This window comes from Sardina pilchardus, chromosome 8 (genome assembly GCF_963854185.1).
Source record: "Sardina pilchardus chromosome 8, fSarPil1.1, whole genome shotgun sequence".
Classification (NCBI taxonomy): Eukaryota; Metazoa; Chordata; class Actinopteri; order Clupeiformes; family Clupeidae; genus Sardina; species Sardina pilchardus.
Window position 1 is genome coordinate 35,300,592 of NC_085001.1, and position 20,670 is coordinate 35,321,261.

A 20,670-nucleotide genomic window follows, 5' to 3' on the forward strand; every position below is an offset into this window, starting at 1 on the left:
GTCTCTTTGGCCCGCCATATTTATCCAATAATTGGACTGCAGATGCTTGCGGCGGAGACTAAAGCTTGACGCGCAGGATTTTTTTATAGTTTTCTATCTCTGTGCGGCTGCTGCGCGGCAGATGTTTCCAGTGGGCGTTGCTCCATTGAAAACAATGGAGTTCTATTTTTTTATTGTCGCGGCGCGCCGCGTACGTGTACGGTGGGCGATGGCCTTGAGAGGCATTTCTCCTGTCTCCACTTGAAGGACACAAATGGGAGATGACTTCACCGCTCCTGTACATATTCTGAGAGCACTAGCCTGAACTAGGTCTAGCCTATAGCCAAAACCGTTCTGGAGGCAGATCCATACACCAGGCTACCATACTCCACTCTTGACCTTACCAGGTACACATACATTTGTTTTAAAGGGATATTCCGCCATTTTTGGAAATACGCTCATTTTCCACCTTCCCTCGAGCAAAACAATTGATATTTACCTTGTTCCCGTTCATCCAGCCATTCTGTGAGTCTGGCGATACAACTTTTAGCTTCAGCCTAGCATATCATTGAATCGGATTAGACCATTAGCTTCTCGCCTGCTAGCTTCATGTTTAAAAGTGACTAAGACTTCTGGTAATTTTCCCATTTAAAACGTGTCTCCTCTCAAGTTAGAAAGTGCAATAAGACCAACTGAAAATGAAACCTGGCGTTTTTCTAGGCTGATTTGACATGGAACTACACTCTCATCTGGCGTAATAATCAAGGCAACTTGCAGCTACTGGCACTACTACTGCTTGTTGTCTATGGGGACTATTTTCAGATGCTGCGTAAGATATCACTGCGCCTATGGTACGTTTGCAAGTTGCCTTGATTATTACGCCAGATGAGAGTGTAGTTCCATGTCGAATTAGCCTAGAAAAACGCCAGGTTTCATTTTCAGTTGGTCTTATTGCACTTTCTAACTTGAGAGGAGACGCGTTTTAAATGGGAAAATTACCAGAAATCTTAGTCACTCTTAAACATGAAGCTAGCAGGCGAGAAGCTAATGGTCTAATCCGATTCAATGATCTATGCTAGGCTGAAGCTAAAAGTTGTATCGCCAGACTCACAGAATGGCTGGATGAACGGGAACAAGGTAAATATCGATTGTTTTGCTCGAGGGGAGGTGGAAAATGAGCGTATTTCCAAAAATGGCGGAATATCCCTTTAAGGATGCCATATCAGCCCCCTACTCCGTTCCAAGACACCTCATTATATTCATGACCTTTTTGCAGTCTTGTCAACCACTTTGGCACCTCCATGTCAACCTAGTGTCAAAAAATACATCCAAAAATGTAAAGCTGTTCACCATTTCCAAGTCCTTCCCATACCTTATGTGTCCTCCCCAATCTTCTTCGTCTTTTCTACAGAAAACCTAAAGCCCCATCTCCTTCCCCATCCTTCCACATGAGTTACAGCTTCTTGAACCTTCTTCACAATAAAACTTACATTCTTCCCCCTTTTCCACAAACTTCCATCATCTGCAAAACAATCCCATATGGACTTCTGAAAATATGTCATTTATCATGATGTTAAATAGTATAGTCATTTATCATGATGTTAAATAGTATAGGCTTATTACACTCCCTTGAGGAGTACCATTTTCTACCAGACATTTCCTTGAAATTTCTGAGTCTATTCTCACCTGTATGCTTCTCCCACTTAAGAAGAGACCTGCTCTGAAGTTCGCCTACAAAAAGGATCCAAAGCTGCCATCTTTGCCCATAAGGAGATCCGGGAGTTAATTGAAGCTAACTGCCTATGGCAAGTTGCATGGTTAGTTAGCTCTGGGGTAGCAAAGATCAAAGTGTGCCGTCTTCACCTACCGAAGATCACAGTATCCACTAGACGCAGTGGACAAAACTGTGTAGTGAAAAACGTCTGCATTTCCAATGTCATCATCCCCGCAAGAGTTTAACAGGTGTGATAATTGAAAATCCCCATGTTATTTTCCCATAGAACAAATCTCAAGATACCGGATCTCCTTATTTGGGCAAAGATGGTGGCTATTTTCTAGGCGATCGAACTTCAGAGGTCTAGGCCCTCTCCGAAACGGGCCCCTAAACCCTAGCCCTACACACTTCCACTTCGTTTGCGCGTTCAAGCGTGGGTCCGCAACATTGAGTCCGAAACAAATTTTGAGTCGAGTGAAGTGCCTATAGGGAGAGGGGCTACCACGCCTCCAGGAGCAAGTCAGCCCTTTCCGAAACGGAGTCCTACTCACTTCGACTCGGTTAGCGAGTGAACTTCCTTTTCAAGTCCACTCGTGGGTGCAGAGAACACTCGCATTGAAGGGTTAGGGGGTTAAAACAGCGCTACATTTCGGATGCGCTTTGGGAAAAGGAAATTGACATCACATTAGTTTTCATAGAAATTATGAAGGCAATATATATTAAATCGCCAATTAAGATGTTCTGGACACCCCTGTGTATTAGGATAGGGTATTTAAGTATCTTTGATTGAGCCTTTCTCCTTCATTCAAGGACAAAATCAACAAAATCAAGCTCTCTGTTCTAGAATCTTTGCTATATTGACTCAATAGTATGTTTGGAGGATGAGATAAGGAAAGCTCAAATAAACAAAGAAACTGTGGTGGCAGTATTCCTAGACGTTGAAAAAGCATATGCTGTGGGTAGATGGCCTTTAGATTAAAATGCACATGATGGGGGCAAGAGCACTTTACTACATCGCGCTGAAAATCCCCATCTCGCAAATAACGTCTACTCGCGTATCTGGGAGTTTTCACTATCTCCGAGTTGTCTCGAACGCACAACAAATTCGCAGAGAGCTGCGCTGTTTCCACCGGAAGTTACACGATGAAGCTACACGTTTTTAGAAATGGCAGCCTCCGGTGAAATGCATGTGGTTACGTTCCTATGATATATCAGTTTAGTTTATCTACAAATACCGGGTTTTTGTAGCCGACTACTGTATTTAACGACAGTACATATCTTATCGACAGAACGAAACAGAAAACAAAAAAGATTGAAAATGCAGCACGACGACGTAAGTAGTGATGTGTTTTTGTAAGTTTTCTCTGAAGATTAATAAGCTAGCGTTAGCTAGCTACTTTTCAGACATCTGGTCAAAAACATTTAATACATAGGCTTAATTGTGTTTTTAATGAAGCGACCCGACGGCCTGTTAGGCTGAATGTTTACATAGGCTACTTTGAATCATCCTAGCCATCAAGTAGACTCGGCCTAGATGTTTGTGAGCTAATGTTAACGCTGCCTTGCGTTGTCTCACTTTGTTGTTCTCACAGGTTATATGGGACATAATTGGAAATAAACAGTTCTGTTCCTATAAAGTCAAGTAAGTATTGTGTAATGTGTTGATGTATGAAATGTTTGAGAATAACATGGTATCGGATATCCGCTACCAAACAGTGACCTTATACTTGTGTTTCATTTAGAACCAAGACTCAGAGTTTCTGTCGAAACGAATATAACATTACAGGACTTTGTAATCGGTCGTCTTGTCCACTTGCCAATAGCCAATATGCAACCATTCGAGAAGAGAAAGGTAAACGCTTTTGTTTTGGAAAAAGGTTTTGTTTCGACATCTTAGGTTTTGAACCATATCTCTAACTCGCATTTTCCTCTTTTCAGGTCAGTGTTTCCTCTACATGAAGGTGATTGAGAGGGCAGCTTTTCCTGCACGTATGTGGGAGAAGGTAAGCAATATCAATTTCAAAAATAGAGAGTGAGCGAGAACCTTCTTTGAGAAGTTTTGATGCCAGTTGTTTCGGTTCCGCACAGTTTGTGCTGCTCTTGCTTGGCCCTCTACTTTGGTGTTTTCGAACCATGATCTTAGATCACAGAAAATATAATGTGAGCCTCATGGTCAAAATATGACCGTAAAACCCATTTAATACCCATTGAATATCATTAAAATGTGCTCCTGATGCAACACGGATTGGTTGGTTGATTGCCTTGGCTTAATCTAAGCGCCTCTATCATTTCCAGAACCAAGACCGAATACGAACGTCAACGACTTGTTCTGTTCAGAGTGGATCATGAGAAACAGTTTTATGAATTTGATGAAGTGTAGGATTGCAGAGAGTATCGTGAAAGGAAAACAGCCATCAAAATAATGCATACATGATTTGAGGAAGTTGCATCTGTTGCTTTTCCATGACTCATTTAGTTTGTATTGTATTGCAGGTGAAACTAAGTAAAAACTATGAGAAGGCTCTGGAACAGATTGATGAGAACCTCATCTATTGGCCACGGTTCATCCGACACAAGTGCAAACAGCGGTTCACCAAGATCACACAGTATCTCATCCGCATTCGCAAGCTCACACTTAAGCGACAGTAAGTTATTGAATAGAATGAAACAAAAACTTTGGGGGTTGAAATCTCGGGTTTATTTAATTTACAGATTGTCTTTCATAGTGTTTTTTCTGTCCTTTCATCAGGAGGAAATTGGTACCCTTGAGTAGGAAAGTGGAGAAGAGGGAGAAAAGGAAAGAGGTATGTGGTAGTTGGCATGGCTATAGTGGGAAGGCCAACTGGAAGCTTGTTAAGCATTTTAAAGGAGAATTCCGGTGTGATATTGACTTAAAGTGTTGAAACATGATACCGAGTGTGAGCGTTTGTCTCAGAGCTGATCTCGACCTGCCCCCCTGCACTCCGAAATCTGACGCTAGCTTGCCAATGCTAAAACAGGTTTATATATATATATATATATATATATATATATATATATATATATATATATATAATAGCAGTGGCTCGGGCATCGGCTTATCCATGCAAATAAATCACTGTTTTACACCATTTATGAGGCTATAGTAATATAGCTATTAGGTGAACTAGTCATAGATATATAAATTATATATAATATTCCATATACATATTATATATTGTATATCATTGATAATAGTTCCATAGATATAAAATATTTATATCTATGGAACTAGTCACGAATCAGTCACGTGACTAAATTCAAGATGGCGGCGAACGCTAAACTTTCGGAAGTGACTGCCTGGATAAGCAGTCATGTAAGTAAACCACCAGTGCTTTTTCAAAGTTCTCGATGTCTCAATTTAAATGTCAGGGCACTCAGAAGTCTACCAATAAAGTGTGGAGCTACTTTGAGCCTCATAAATGGTGTAAAACAGTGATTTATGTGCATGGATAAGACGATGCCCGAGCCACTGCTATAGAAAACCTGTTTTAGTATTGGCAAGCTAGCGTCAGATTTCGGAGTGCAGGGGGCAGGTCGAGATCAGCTCTGAGACAAACGCTCACACTCGGTATCATGTTTCAACACACTTTAAGTCAATATCACACCGGAATTCTCCTTTAAGTCTTACTGGTTCCCTAGAAAAAAAACATCTCGGAGAAAATGAATGGGATTTTATTCTAATGTGTGTGCTTAATAACAACAGCAGAAAACCTTGGCATTTGCTTTGATGAGTTATGTATATGTATTTGTCATTCAATGTTTTGTCACAAACTGTAGCTCGCTAGGCTAGCTCATTGTCACACTGAAGAGTAAGTCTTCTCCCCAAGTCGTAGTTGTAAGTCTTCTCCCAAGTAGCAGTCTCTTGGAGACTGAATCAGATTGTCCTCCAGGCCCCGCTCATTTGTCTTTTTATCTATCCTCCCTTCCTTCCTTCCTCGGTCCTCCAGCTCGTTCCCACTGATCTAAAGTACACTGGACAGACTATCCCTCTGTTGCCGCCCCATCATCCTATATCTAGATCAGTGGAAACGAGGACCGAGGAAGGAAGGGAGGATAGATAAAAAGACGAATGAGAGGGGGCCCCAGGACATTTCCATGTATTTCGTGGAATTCATTTAACTTTTACCTTTACAAGCCCTCCAGGGACTTCTGTCAAGAAGTATCCCCACAGCATGATGCTACTACCACCATGCTTCAAATTAGAGATGGTGTGTTTTTGGTGAAGTGCAGTGTTTGGTGTCTGCCAAAAATAGCATCTAGTCTGATGGCCTAAAAGCTCAGTTTTGGTCTCATCAGACCAGCAAACCTTCCATATTACATTGGAGTCTCCTTCATGTCTTTGGGCAAACTTAAATCGAGATTTAATAAGATCTTTCCTTTGTCTTACATTCCTTAATGATGGATTTATGGATGGAAACGGAGATAATAGAGATGCCAATTTTGTTGAAAGGAAACAAACACTGGATCTGAGTTAATTAGCTGTCACGGGCGTTACCCCATTCATTTTCTCATATGCAAGAATGCTAATCTGCCGCATACAAAATGCCGGTGGACACTTGCACGTTGTAACGATAAAGCCTATAGCTATATATGATTTTATCTCAGAATATTTAAATGCGTCTATAATTAAAATGGTATTTTATTGGCCACACAAGATTTTTGCCCTAGTGTTGACCGTGTTGTGTAGTGTTCTCATACTGGTTGATCATCCCTGATCTGTGGGACATTGTACCATATCTTTTCCTATAGTATTGCTTGGTCTTTTCTCTCTCTAGGAAAAAGCCCTCATTGCTGCGCAACTCGACAATGCCATTGAGAAAGAGCTCTTGGAAAGGCTGAAACAGGGAACGGTAAGTACATTTTTGTAACTAGAAAAGCACTCGAAGCGCAAACCTCCGCCAAGCAAGCACATAACCGCCTCCTGCATCCAGACAGTGATGCGGAACACTCCCAACATTTAATAGTTTCTTCCTTGAGTCATTTTAGACTAGGGTTGGGTGTCCTTTGGGTTTTATCCGATACCGGGTCTAAATCAATACTTTTAAAATGGTGCTTGAACCGGTACTTTTGTTTTTACAATGAAATGGTATAGCATGAATAGGCTATATGCACGGAAGGCTTTTCAGCAGGTCAGTGTAGACCCTAATTACATTAGCAAGGTTCAAACACACCTGGCTGGCTCCACTGGAAACAAATGAGATACCTGAACAGCCTTCTGTGCATAAAGCCTTTTACTTTTTTTTTTTTTTGATATTGATAAGACCGATTTGAATATGAAATTTAACTGTTATACTCAATTTACTATCAATATCTCATTGCTTCTATGCATAATACAGTGTTTCCCACACATAGACGAATTTGTGGCGGTGCGCCACAGATTCAGCACCGGCCGCCATATTGCGCTTCGTTACTCATTTTTTATTTATTTATTTTTTTAACGCTGAATTTCCTTTCCCTGCTCTCCCTCTCTGTCACTCACGCGTTTGTCTCTCACGCGTCTGTCTCCATGAAAACCAATGAGATCATCCCGTGGTCGCACTGATGCACCTGACGCTGCTCAGGTGGAAGCATAAAGTTCTTACGCAAGTTTTGTAGACTATCATGCAACTTTACCAAACAGTATAGAAGTAAACTCATTCTCCTTGCCCCGCTCTCGTGCGCACTCAATGGACACCCGCCCCTCGACATGCACATTTAATCCAAGTAAACCATTCACAATTGTGAACGTAATGACGCACAGAAGACAACTAGCAAAATTATTTTTTAATCCAGTTAGCATCATTAGTAGGCTATGCAGCACACATTTGATTAAAACTCTTGAGTAAAGTCAGTAGCCTAATCCTTAACTCATTGGCTGCCAGCCATTTTCAGTGCAGAGCGCTCCATACTACCAGACGTTTTACAGCATTTTGACTGTTTTTCTAAGATCCACCGAACAGTGAGTTTTATGACTATGTAAACACACAAGCTACCAAATGAAAGAGTAGACTCTCTGCTTTCACCAGGAAAAAACGGTTTGTTTCTATCGTTTACCGTTCTTTAGTTTTCGTCAGTAGAACATGGGTTAGTTTTGTTAAAAAACAAAATTTTGACCAAAAATGGAGAAAACGATCTTTTTGTGAAAATCAACTTTTTAACATTAGCGTTTCAGTAGTATGTCAACCACGATTGCACTGTTATCTCGTCAGTCTCGTCAAGGTTGCTAGGGACTCTGATGGTCGCTATAGACTCTGAACAGGACGGTAGACTTGGCAAGCTAGCACTAGCAAAGGTGTTGTTAGTTTTCTTGCTGTTTGTCTCTGCATGTGCACTCTGAAGGCAGATACTAATGATCCAAATGGCACTGCTGCCATCTAGCAGTTCGGATCGCTAGTACAGTCTGTTTAAAAGCCTGAAACTGCCAGATCGTTCCCAAGCCCACCCATGAGCCCTCCCCATTGAAAAATGCAATTGACGTCTATAGACATCAATGGCAGTCAACGTATGGGTCTAAATTGACGTTTAAAGACGTCAATGGCAGTTAATGAGTTAGTCACTGCACCCTAAAATATGTTTTTTGAGCTGTTGATTGATTGAAAATACTCATAAGTGGTGAACTGTACTATTGCCAGGGTTAATATTGACAAAAATCGTGTTTCTCAACAAAAGTAACATTTCGTCTGATTTTGTATTGGAGATATTGCTCTCCGCGCATACTACAGGTTGAAACATGTCATGGCATGTTGTTCCAAAATGCTATTGGAATGCTGACGAAGTCCTGTACTTCTTGTCCAACACTACGTCACCGGGTCGTTACAAATTAGGAATGAAGCGCCCCAACACCTGCTGCCCTGATTAACCTACCTGTGATAAGCCATGTCTGCAGCACTCATTCCCAGATTGACACGAAATCACCATGGTTGATTGGTTGCAGCAGTGCTGCACTCCCTCTCCAAATTTAATAACATCTCGCCCATTTTGAAAACCTTTTTCAGAAATGTGAAGTGGGTTGAGTTATGGGGTGAAGTGACTCTTTAAGGTGCGGTACTTAAAGTGACAGGCACTCAATTACACCTACACACCACCCCTGTAATATCATTAAAGACAAGTGTAATCAATATGAAGATTTCAAATTACTTTTAATTAGTAATTATGCAGATCCTATAATTCTATGAATTGTTAACAAAATGTAGGATTGCCACTGCTGTGAATGATCTGTATCCTGCTTAAGGCAATAAGGTTTTCAAGGAAATTTCATAGTGCTCCTAAATTTTTTAATTTAGGAGCACCTCCTAGTGAAAAAGCTAAGCGTACAGCCCTGCCGTGTGTCTGGCAAGGGGCCTGCACATAAAGATTGTGCTGATATCTTTGGCACCCATTTTTTTTTTTTGTGGCCCTCAAAATAAGCCAATAACCCCCAAAACTGGCCAAAGCTTGCCACAACGACGACTGGCGACGGCACAGGACACACCAAACAGACTCAAGTCCCTGACCGCCCCCGACTGCCCGACGGCCGATTATCGGGTTGGTGTGTTCAGGCCTTTAAACACGTGGGGAAACTGAACAGTCCAACCAGTAGATGATGATGATAAGCTAGCCAACTATGCTACTTTGTTAACAATATTTTGAGGCTTCAACCAGACAGCTGAATTTAAGAGGTGGAGTTGTAATATTAATAGTAGGCTATACAGTTTGCTGTTATGAATATCAGAAATGTTAGTAGAATGTATAAATAATTCTATATAGCCTACGTGTGTGTGTTTCAAATAAAGAGAAGCTTTACATCTTGTTTTAAAATAAATGAATGAATAAATAAATAATAAATAAATTCACATTATATTGAAGGAGAGCGATAAAAAGGCGATGCAATGAAAAATATGGGTGCACCCCCCCATATAGGTGACTTGCTATAAGGTATGTTAAAATGACTTGCCATGGAACTGCCAGGTCATGGACAACGCATTTCTGAGTAATCTAATGTAATGTCGAGGGACTCTGCTTTCAAGTTTGTTTAGATCATGTTTCAGTGTGTTCCCAAATGCTTACGAGAAAACTGACGTCTAACAGAATAGTTTTTAAAAAAGTTACATATGCTGATGATGTGTTTCGATTCCCAGTGTTTGTTAGCCTGGGCGTTCCCATACTGCCTTGCGCGGTGATTTCAATCCCGCTGCTAAGCCAGTCTGGAAACTAACGCCCAAATGTTCGCCTGATGTTGGCGAACCAATCACAGAACATCCGAGAAGTTTCCGTTGCCTTCTTGCGTCTACATTCGACGCCAAAGGATTTACACTGATGTCAATGGCAGCCCTTAGCGTTGCATACGAACGAGTTGGGTGAGCTATGCGCATTTCATAGACATCCGTGGCGCCCAATGAACGGATCTGGGCATTTTTTTCAAATACGAGAAAATGAACGTCTGGTTGCCAGACCACGTCTCATTTGAGAAGTGGTAGGCGTTAGCCAGGCTAAGTGTTTGTAGGCTTGTAGGCATTTTAACAGCAACTATGTAGGCAATGCGCCAACATAGGCCACCTAACATTTAGCGTGATTTTCATATTCATTGGGATCCTATATTGGCCTCATGCATATGAAAAAAATAATGTTGTGTCTTTATGTTGTAAGGAACACACCGTATTACAACTGCTGATAACATTTCAAATAGATCCCAGTTAGCGCATTAGCAAGGTTATTGTGTGAAGTAGGCTATAACTGTTGATGTTTCATAGCCTTTTGTGTAGTTACTGCTAGATTTTGACAAGAGCTTGTGATATTGCTTAAGCTACTTGGTATGGGCTCACGTGAGGTCTCAAACACTGTCCACTAACCTATGTGGTGCCTCTGCTTTAAGCATCTAGTGTTTGTGTTGGCTAACTGTATCTGGATGTCGTGCTATCAGAGCAAGACGTTAGATATGGCGCATGACCTGCAGTGATGTATTGTATATTAAAAGAAAACGCCATTTAAATGAAGCACTGAAATGAGGCACCGAAATCCACGTTGTTATTGGTGTGGTTACTACCGTTTGCAGCGGCACCGGTGCCATACTAGAACCGTATTTCGGAGCCCAACCCTATTTCCGACCTTCCCTGAAATCCATCCAAAACTTTGAGTTATCTTGCGATCAGACAGACAAACAAACCAACCCCGATCAAAACATAACCTCCTTGGCGGAGGTAATTACAGCACATCACAGTTCATATTGAGGTATTTTTCTCCTGAAAGTCATGTGAACAAAATATGCTAGATTTAATTCAAGGAAGGCGAGAATTATGTGTAATGTGCATTTTTTTTGCCTGAAATGCTTTCATTGAACAATGGCAAACAATCTCTGGTATTTTTTTTTTCAGTATGGAGACATTTATAACTTCCCCATCCACGCCTTTGATAAAGCTCTGGAGAAGCAGGATGAGGAGACCGAGTCAGAAGAAGACGAAGAAGAGGAGGAGGATGATGAGGTAAGCAGTTTGTGGGAGGGTTGTGTTAAGCAGTATACAACGCTTCAAGGTAGAGATCGACCAATATGGGTTTTTTTCAGGGCTGACTCCAATACTGATTTTTTTCTAATAAAGGAGACCGGTATCAGTTATTTTGAACCAATATATGTATTCTGTAAATACGAAAGTTTCACAAACACTCTGATAATAAACTTAATGAAAATTCCTGAAATTCAGTACATGGAGTGTGTTGAGGCTTTTGTGTACGATCATCCCACTCTCATGGTTGTCATGTTTTACACTGTGAGTAACACTTTTGCTAATCTATTGTTGTTTGCAGGATGTTGGCCAGAAAGAGTTTGTTGCAGAAGATGAGATTGAGGAGAGTGATTTGAGTGACTTTGAGGTAAAAATGTTGTATGTTTTGAATATGCGGATCATTTAAGGCCATGTCCACACGGAGACGTGTTCTGGGTTAAACGCAGCTGTTTTGCATCGTTTTGGCCGATCGTCTAAATGAATCCTGCAAACGCATAGCCCTAAAACAAATCTATCTGAAACCAGGTCCCAGAGTGCATAAGTTTGAAAACGCATCCCTCTAGCGTTCGTTTGGACGGGGGAAGACGCATACCTGCGTTTCGATGATGTCATCGCCACACTCCTCGACCTCTAGCCCATACCTGTCAACATTTAGCTTTCAAAATAACGGGATAACATTACTGCATTTTGGTCGTTGTTTTTACCTTACCTAGAGCCTATATGCAGTCTATCCAACTGCTGCCTGCAGCCTATTTCCAAAACTCCAAAGCTGCTGTCAGATTTTGTTCCGAGGACACAAGTTAGGCTACCAACACTCAGGAACAGTTTGTCAAGTCAAGTCAAGTCAAGTTTATTTATATAGCGCATTTCATACACAGAGGTCATTCAATGTGCTTTACATAAACAAAAAACCAAACAGTAATAGCAGGTAAAAGCATAGATGAGCAAAGAGGAATAATAATAATAATAATAATAGTAATAATGATAAAATAAAAAAATAAAAAGAAAGCAATAAAGAATAATTAACATAAAAGACATAAGGTGGAATAACAAGAAGACAGGTCTGTTTTTAACAGATAGACTTTGCCAGAGTCTAATTTAGCAAACCAGTGATAGTGATCCTTCTCAAACACCCAGAGCTGTTGCCACTCTTTGGAGATTCGTTGACGTAGGCCCATCTGTGTGCGCACACAATATTTCCTTTCTTACTGGAGAGACCTTAATGTCCAGGGCCGATAGCTCAGCCGTCCCTGACGCTGACTACCACCCAACAAAAACTATCCCCAAACGGGGGCCCTACTCACCTGAATCTCCCTTTGCCCAACCAGGGGTAGAACGTAGTACTTAAAAGGAACAAACCAGTACTACTCACCATGAGTGCAATTCTCCGGCATGTTGAGGGATCACACACATCAGGTTTCAATTTCCAAAACAAAATAAAAACTTTTAAGGAAAGCATAACATCATTTAAAAATAAAGATTCATAAAGAAAGCATAAAAGACTCAAGGTGAAATAATTAAGACATTTAGCAGAAAGCATCTGAGAACAATTTTGTCTTAAGTCTAGATTTAAAACTGGCTGCAGTTGGGGCCTTTTTAATGTCATCTGGAAGTTGGTTCCAAAGCTGAGCTGCATAGCAGCTAAAAGCTGCTTCACCATGTTTAGTTCTAACAGCGGGTTTTACTAACAGGTTTTTCTCCTGAGACCTGAGAGGACGAGAAGGTGTGTACTGCTGAAACATGTCTGATAGGTATTTAGGTCCTGCTCCATTTACTGATTTATAAACAAGCAGTAGTGCTTTAAAGTCAATTCTGTGACTTACTGGAAGCCAGTGCAGAGATTTAAGAATTGGAGTAATGTGCTCAGTTCTTTTTGTTTTTGTGAGAACCCTAGCTGCTGCATTTTGAATCACCTGAAGCTGTTTGATAGTCTTTTTAGGAAGGCCTGTGAACAGTCCATTGCAGTAATCAACCCTGCTAGAGATAAATGCATGAATGAGTTTTTCTAAATCATGTTTTGACATTAGCCCTCTCAGTTTGGCAATATTTTTGAGGTGGTAAAAAGCTGATTTAGTTATCATTTTCATGTGGCTGTTGAAATTTAGATCACTGTCGATTAATACACCAAGATTTTTAACAGTATCCTTTGCTTTCAATCCTTTTGTGTCAAGGAGAGTGGCAACCTTAAGTCTTTCCTCCTTTTTACCAAATACAATGACTTCAGTTTTTTCTTTGTTCAGCTGAAGAAAATTTTGAGACATCCAAGTGTTGATTTGTTCTATACACTGACACAGAGAATCAAGGGGACCATAGTCGTTAGGAGACAGAGCTAAGTAGATTTGTGTGTCATCTGCATAGCTATGATATGAAATCAAATTATTTTGGATGATTTGTCCAAGTGGGAGCATATAGAGGTTGAATAATAGTGGCCCCAAGATCGACCCCTGGGGAACACCACAGGTCAAGGACGTTGGTGTTGAGGTACAGTTGCAGATGGCAACAAAGAAGCTCCTCTGTTGTAGATATGATTTGAGCCAGTTGGTAACTATGCCTGTAAATCCAACCCAGTGTTCTAGTCTGTGTAGTAAAATATTGTGGTCAACAGTGTCAAATGCTGCACTAAGGTCCAATAGCACTAGGACTGATGTTTTACCAGAATCTGTGTTGAGACGTATGTCATTGAAAACCTTAATGAGAGCTGTTTCAGTGCTGTGATTTGCCCGAAAACCAGACTGAAAGTAATCAAAATACCCATTTGACGTTAAGAAGGTTGTTAGTTGATTAAAGACTACTTTTTCAATAATTTTGCCAATAAAAGGTAGATTTGATATGGGCCTGTAATTGTTTAGCTTGGAGGCATCTAGGTTATTCTTCTTGAGCAGTGGCTTTACAACAGCTGTTTTTAGGGACTTAGGAAAAGTGCCAGACAGCAGTGATGCATTTACAATGTGAAGGACATCTGCAGCTATAAGGTGAAAAACAGTTTTGAAGAAATTTGTAGGCAGGGTGTCTAAGACACACGTGGAGGAGCTGAGAATCTGTACTGTTTTTTCAAGTGTTTCGTAGTCTATTAAATTGAACTCTGACATCAAGTTAAGTTTCCCTCTATTTGTAGCTGGAAGTTCCGGGTGTTGAATGAGTAATTTAGCAGATATATTGAGTCTGATTTTGTCAATCTTACCTTTAAAAAAAGATGAAAACTCATTGCATTTATTAGTTGAGAGAAGTTCGGGTGCTAATTGTGAGGGAGGATTAGTTAACTTATCTACAGTGGAAAATAAAACACGAGTGTTATTTGAACTTCTACTGATGATGTTAGAAAAGAATGATTGTCTTGCTTTGCATATTTCGGAGTTATATGTGCGGAGCATCTCTTTATGGATTTCATAGTGGATCTGAAGTTTGCATTTACGCCATTTTCTTTCAGTCTTCCTACACTCTCTTTTTAGGAGTTTAACCGCAGGAATCTGCTTCCATGGTGCTTTCTGTTTCTCCTTAACTTTCTTGACTTTTAATGGAGCAATGTCATCCATAATACTTGCCATTTTTGCATTAAAGTGATCCAGTAAGTCTTCTACAGAGTCTGACAGATTACTTGACGCCTGTGAGAGTGCTTGCTCAAAAAGAACACTTGTCTGTTCATTTATGACTCTCCTTTTTACCAACATAGATCTGTTCTGACTGTGTGGAGACATAGACACATCAAAAAACACGCAGAAATGATCGGATAACGCCAGGTCTTTAACAGCTGTAGAAACATTGAGACCCTTTGTGATAACGAGGTCGAGTGTATGGCCTTGAGAGTGTGTTGGCTCCTGTATATGCTGTGTTAGGGAGAAAGTATCGATTAGCGCAATGAATTCCTTGGCATAATTGTTTTCAGGATTATCCACATGCAGGTTTAGATCCCCTGATATGATAAGACAGTCAAACTCTATGCAAATGACTGATAGCAGTTCACCTAGCTCTTCAAGAAAGACTTTAGCTGAATGTCTTGGAGGCCTGTAAATAGTCAGTAGTAAAATCTGAGGAGAAGACTTAATGCTTGCACATAGATATTCAAATGAAGTAAATTCACCAAATGATGACTGATTGCACTGAAAGGATGCCTTGAAAATTGTCGCTATCCCCCCTCCTCTTTTATTTGCTCTGGTAGCACTCAAAAAACTGAAATTTGGGGGAGCTGATTCAATGAGGATAGCAGCACTGTTTGCTTGGTCTAACCATGTCTCAGTTAAAAGTAAAAAATCAAGTTTGTGTGTGCAAATAAGATCATTAATTAAGAATGATTTGTTTGAAAGAGATCTGATATTTAGGAGCGCTAGTTTTACTGTAAGGATTGGGGAGCTGTGATCCACTGGGGAAATCTGAGGCTGTAGTGGTACGGATAGGAGATTTGACTGGTTTACCCTGTAGTCTCGATGTACTTGTCTTCTATTTCTTGTCAAAACAGGAATAGAGAATGACATAGGCTTACTGGGTCCCGGCATGTTCTCAAAAGTACTATCACTACCATCTCTATTGCAGGGACCCTCAGAACATCACACAAAACTCTCATATTCATCATATAATTGTCCAGTGCAGCTGCCATCAGTATTTACCAGCTGAGAATATGAACTACGGTGTGGAGGTGCAGTGCGCTTCAGTGCTAAAGATCTCGGGGTGCTAAAAATCAGCCTGGCTATTGGTAGGAGTCTCTCCATTTTTGCCGGGAACATCATGTGCTTGGATGGGGATGGTGATGGGTATGAAGGGGATCCTGAGGAGTTAGTGGTGGGGTGGTTAATGGGTGTGAGTAGTGATGTGAAATCTGGTTCAGAGTCTTGTGTTAATCAATTACATTTCCAACCATTTCACAACAGCTAATTCTGGAGTAGCTTATAGGCTAACTAGCCCGCTTACTTGCGAGACTCGGCTGTGAACTGCACCGGGTTCCTTATTTGGGTTTACGTTGCCAGGTGTTAGCCTATGACAGAACGGTTGCAATAAATTGAAAGTAAGTGATTGCGTAGGCTATGTGTTGGGTGTATGGCAACCTGGTGTCAGAAAATCGCAGAAAATGAATGGATCAGTGATTTTCGAATGAAGTATGAGAAACAACAAAACGGGAGGGTGCCAGGAGATGACCTTAAGATAGGAGAGAAACAAGGGGGAAACGGTAGTTTTGGCAGGTATGCTCTAGCCCTCCACTCATAAACTGTAAAAATTGTTTTCACCTCGACGTCTCATTAAAACCTCTTCCTCTCTGTTTTTGGTGATTTGGTGAACTGAAACAGCGCCACGTATAGGCCTGGAATATGAAGTAGCGTGTTGAGTCGTATTGAGATGGATCCGTTTGGACGCAAATACTCTTGAAACGCTGCCAGGGAAAACGGAGGGGGGGAGATCGTTTTGCTACGTGTGGACTTGGCCTAAATGTGTTGTGTGGTTCATATACTAATTACTCTTAACTAATGATACAGGACATGAACAACCTTAAGGGAAGCAGTGATGAGGACGATGAAGATGAGGACGATGAAGATGAGGATGATGATGACGAGGAAGATGATGAATCCAGTGAAGAGGAGATGGACACGGAGGCAAAAACAAAGATCAGTTCAAAAGGAAAGGCTCCACTCAAAGGACCTTACAGAAAGAAACGAGCCTATGTGGAAATTGAATATGAGCAAGAGACTGAGCCAGCTTCAAAGAGCAAAGCTACATAGATTTGTGTACACCCTCTTTTAATTGTATATTTCAGGACTGACTGGGGTGAACTTGAAACCCCAGTTCTACAGTGACTTCCCAAACACTCAAACTCCATGTCCTGGGCCTGGCTTTGGACTTAACAGTGAATACAGAAGTTATACTTCACAATCCATTCTGAAGCAGAATATTTTTGCTTTAGTGAAGTAATAAATATACTTTTTATACCCCAAAGTGTGTGTTCTCAAGGCAGTGTTTTTTTGTACAACATAATAAACACATAATTAGATGTGAAGTTCTGACTTTATTTTTCAATAATAAAATTACATGTTACTCATAAAATTAGTTTGCTTTCCATCAGAACATAGCATTCATTGATTACTTTTTATTAAGGATTGTTAAAAGACTGAATAAACAGTCTACCTTACTTCTGGTCAGCTTTCCTGTGTTCATCCCTTACTGGCTTCCCTCAAAAAGAAATCTATTCCTTAGTAGGACTTTGTTGTGTGATCAATTCTTAGGATGGTGGGTCAGTTATCATCTTTATGCACTCAAGAACTGTTTCATTGGCACAGGTGTTATCCACCTCTTCAAGGATACCCTGTGATGGTAAAAAAGATGTCATGTTTGTTTTTTAATATATATATATATACATATGTACATATAATTATGTAATTATAAAAATAGAACCTTTTATCCTACTTTGAGTTTGCCATGTGAGCAGTAATCCAACATCTGGAGACAGTGAGTGGTTTTGGCTAGGAGATCCTTTTTAACATCTGGGGGTTGTGTCTCTCTGGTGACATCACACAGCAGTCTCAGCAAACTTCGTCCAAGAACAGGCATCCGGCACTCAATCCTTTTTTTAAAAAAAGTTTTTTTTATTTATTTTATTAAGAACCAGTAAAAACATTCAAATTTACTACTTTCTCACCATGAGAGGTATTTAAAAAACACAGAGACTATACATCATGACTATTTTAGATTTACTTACCTTGGCCAAGCAACTTGAATTATTTTCTCTAAGACAGCCAGGATAGTTAGTCTGGTCTTTTCTTCTGGACTATCTGATATCTCCAAATATCCAATAATGACTCTCTCAAGGCGTTTAAGATGGCGAACAATTACAATGCCCATCCTTTGGAAATAAGATAAAAATACTACAATAATCTTAATTGGAATAGCTGTGGCACAAGCGTCAGTGTACACATTCATGTTCAAATGCTGAGAAGTTTGAATTGGACCCATGGTCATATCCCAATCCTGCCACATCTCCCTCTCTCCCAATCACTTCCTGCCACTTCACATCCAATCCGAATGAAGGCAAGAGTCCAAAAATCCATAACATCAGTTCAACTAATCTCTTTAAGATGTTTGCTATTATATCAGTGCATTACATTCTAAAACTTCACCTAACCATTTGGCCAGATTAAATACCAACATCAATTTATTTATGAAGAACGTTCAAAAACATCAGTTTACAAAACAAACAAATAAATACATGAGTAAAGTAAAATATATAACAATTATAATCATATAATGTGTATCAGATGAGATTTTCAGAGTAAAGCCAGTCTGATAAGAAGGGACAGATCATTCCATAGTCTGGGGGCTATGTTTCACAGTAATAAGCATTTCCAAAGGGCAAATTAATCTATTTTGGTTTATGTTCACTCAAAATAATACCAGTTTTTCATTTTAGGGAAAGGTTTAACATTCTGACTACTCTTACCTCTCAATGAAAGGAATAAGAGTGGTAGCATAAAGAAGACGAAGAGCAATCTTGTCCTCCATCTCCATATAGGTTAGGATGCGACACAGCACTTGATCATAACGATTTCTTTTCCTTGGACAAGATATGTCTGCATGGGGCCTCTCCAGAACAGATAACAAGTCTAAGAGGCAGGGCAGGACCACCTAAAAGGGGAAAAGGTGTTCGTATTTGAGGAAAATATGTCAATTAGGCTATATATTTACAAAACCATTTCAGAGGAATGCTGCTGTTGTGGTTTACCTCTAAGAGCTGTGCTTCAGAAGTGTATAAATGGTTGAACAGTGCATGGTAAATGACATGTGCTCGGTTGAACAGCCGTAGGTCTGCAGCAGGCTGACAGGACAGGAGAAAAGTGCACTGTACTGGCATTGCTTGAACCACAGAAGCAAGTGTAGTATTTACAGTTAGTATTTAATAGTCTTACCACATTGAGAATAATGTGATGCAAGCAGTGGACACCGAGGACTTTGTTTTCCAAAAGGTAATCATCAGAGATCAGCAAGGATGGTGGGAAGACACTTTCTAGATAAGAAGACAACCACGGCCTCTTGACCTGGACCAAGATCCATGAGAAAACATGCTTTGTTGCCTGGTTCCGTTTCCAGTTTTCCCTGAGGTGGAGAAAAATGTAAAAATTATGATGGAGAAAAAAATATGCATCTTGTGTTATAGGCTACATTAGGCTATACATTGTCATAGTTTAGGCTAGTTTTATTTGCTTACTTTGTCAGCTCTGATTTGAGCATATCCAGAACAGTTTGGAGTACTCCTGTATGGTCATCTACAGTTTTCCCACACAGCATGTCCAAAAAACATTCATGGCCTATAGTCTGGGATATGGAAGCCAGCAGACTAAGGGCATCTTTCTTGGAAGCTTCGCTGGTCCATGGCTGGTCTTGAAGGTGAGTCACCGAAAACACGCACATAAAGGATGCCAGTGCGCGTGTGAGTGACCTATTACGAGTAATGTGAGATAAAGGCGCATCTGTATTCCCAAGTCGGAGAAGGAGAGCCTGCATCACGGCACTCACTGCACATGAGCGCCCTGGGATTTCCCTGAAGAAACTCGGGGGTAGATTTCCACTGTCCGTATCACAAACCGGCAAAGCAGCATAATACATCAAAGATTTCACGAAGTCTATGTATATACTTCTTAACTCAGTTTCGGGAATGTCGGGGAAAAGCCAATTAACATCTGCATTCAGAAAAAGCTGTTCAGTGGTGCCTAGTATGAAAACTCCCTGTTCAGAGGTCTTGAGCATATCCTGGATATGTTTAAGTACCATAGCTAGAGGACAACCACGATCAGCAGAAGAATCACAATTGTCTACATATTGTATTCCTTCCATAGAAATTTGGAGGTTTTTCAGGATTATCGACAAATCCATTTTGGTAGCCTATGTTTACCCGACCGAGACCATAGACTAGAATTGTGGAGATGACGGCGGTAGCCTAACAGTTGGGCAACATCGACAAAACGCATTTATCACCGAAAGAGCAACTTCAGCAAGTTCAACGTCTCTGCTAAATAATATAGGGTTGGTCTATAGCACATTTGATAAGATAACAAAATCAATCTCTCTCTGTTCACAAATAAACGTCAGAGAGTAACTGTTAAATGGCTCCGACATAAAAACAAGCTTCGGATGACATGGTTCCGGATGTTAGCCTATTTCCTCTTTTTATGGGCCTTTTCTTTATTTAGGCTATTTCGTTTGTTTCAGTTATTTTATAGGCTACTGTTAACCAGTCCTCACCTTCTTTTTTTGTGCCGATAATAAATAAATAAATAGGCTAAAATATAGGCTAAAATAGCCTAAATAAATACAAGTTGAAATAAATAAATAAAGGTTGAAATGAATAAATAAAAGTTGAAATGAATAAATAAAAGATTAAATAGGCCTAAATAAAATGTGAAATAAATAAATGAAATGGGAAATAAATAAATACATTAATAAATAAAAGTTTACATTCCATAATGCACGGCCTTGAAATGCACCATGAAATAAATATGTTGTAAAAAACGTATATCATCAATGTAT

The 20,670-nt window shown here is 40.2% G+C and overlaps 2 protein-coding genes across 2 annotated transcripts; one reads left to right on the forward strand and one right to left on the reverse strand.

Moving 5' to 3' along the window:
* Positions 1-2,839: 2,839 nt before the first annotated feature.
* mak16 (MAK16 homolog (S. cerevisiae)) lies at positions 2,840-17,088 on the forward strand. Its single transcript, XM_062543772.1, has 10 exons — positions 2,840-3,026; positions 3,286-3,335; positions 3,436-3,545; positions 3,632-3,696; positions 4,187-4,338; positions 4,443-4,497; positions 6,490-6,564; positions 11,044-11,151; positions 11,471-11,536; positions 16,632-17,088. The coding sequence occupies exons 1-10, from the start codon at positions 3,012-3,014 to the stop codon at positions 16,872-16,874; spliced, it is 939 nt and encodes a 312-aa protein (XP_062399756.1). The 5' UTR covers positions 2,840-3,011; the 3' UTR covers positions 16,875-17,088.
* Positions 17,089-17,138: 50 nt separating this feature from the next.
* Positions 17,139-20,232, reverse strand: tti2 (TELO2 interacting protein 2). The gene is made up of 7 exons (XM_062543771.1): positions 19,352-20,232; positions 19,053-19,239; positions 18,869-18,961; positions 18,587-18,771; positions 17,849-17,992; positions 17,557-17,713; positions 17,139-17,455 (listed from the first exon to the last, which is right to left on the reverse strand). The coding sequence occupies exons 1-7, from the start codon at positions 20,014-20,016 to the stop codon at positions 17,372-17,374; spliced, it is 1,515 nt and encodes a 504-aa protein (XP_062399755.1). The 5' UTR covers positions 20,017-20,232; the 3' UTR covers positions 17,139-17,371.
* Positions 20,233-20,670: the final 438 nt, after the last annotated feature.

What these genes read in the sequence shown, in the direction of transcription:
- tti2 (XM_062543771.1), bottom strand. Translation starts at nt 20,016, where the DNA reads ATGGATTTGTCGATAATCCTGAAAAACCTCCAAATTTCTATGGAAGGA. An exon ending in CTCAAATCAGAGCTGACAAA is followed by an intron (nt 19,240 to 19,351) that starts GTAAGCAAATAA and finishes TCTCCACCTCAG; the next exon opens with GGAAAACTGGAAACGGAACC. An exon ending in CTTATTCCTTTCATTGAGAG is followed by an intron (nt 17,993 to 18,586) that starts GTAAGAGTAGTC and finishes TTATTTCCAAAG; the next exon opens with GATGGGCATTGTAATTGTTC.
- mak16 (XM_062543772.1), top strand. An exon ending in AAGCTCACACTTAAGCGACA is followed by an intron (nt 4,339 to 4,442) that starts GTAAGTTATTGA and finishes TCCTTTCATCAG; the next exon opens with GAGGAAATTGGTACCCTTGA. An exon ending in GTGATTTGAGTGACTTTGAG is followed by an intron (nt 11,537 to 16,631) that starts GTAAAAATGTTG and finishes CTAATGATACAG; the next exon opens with GACATGAACAACCTTAAGGG.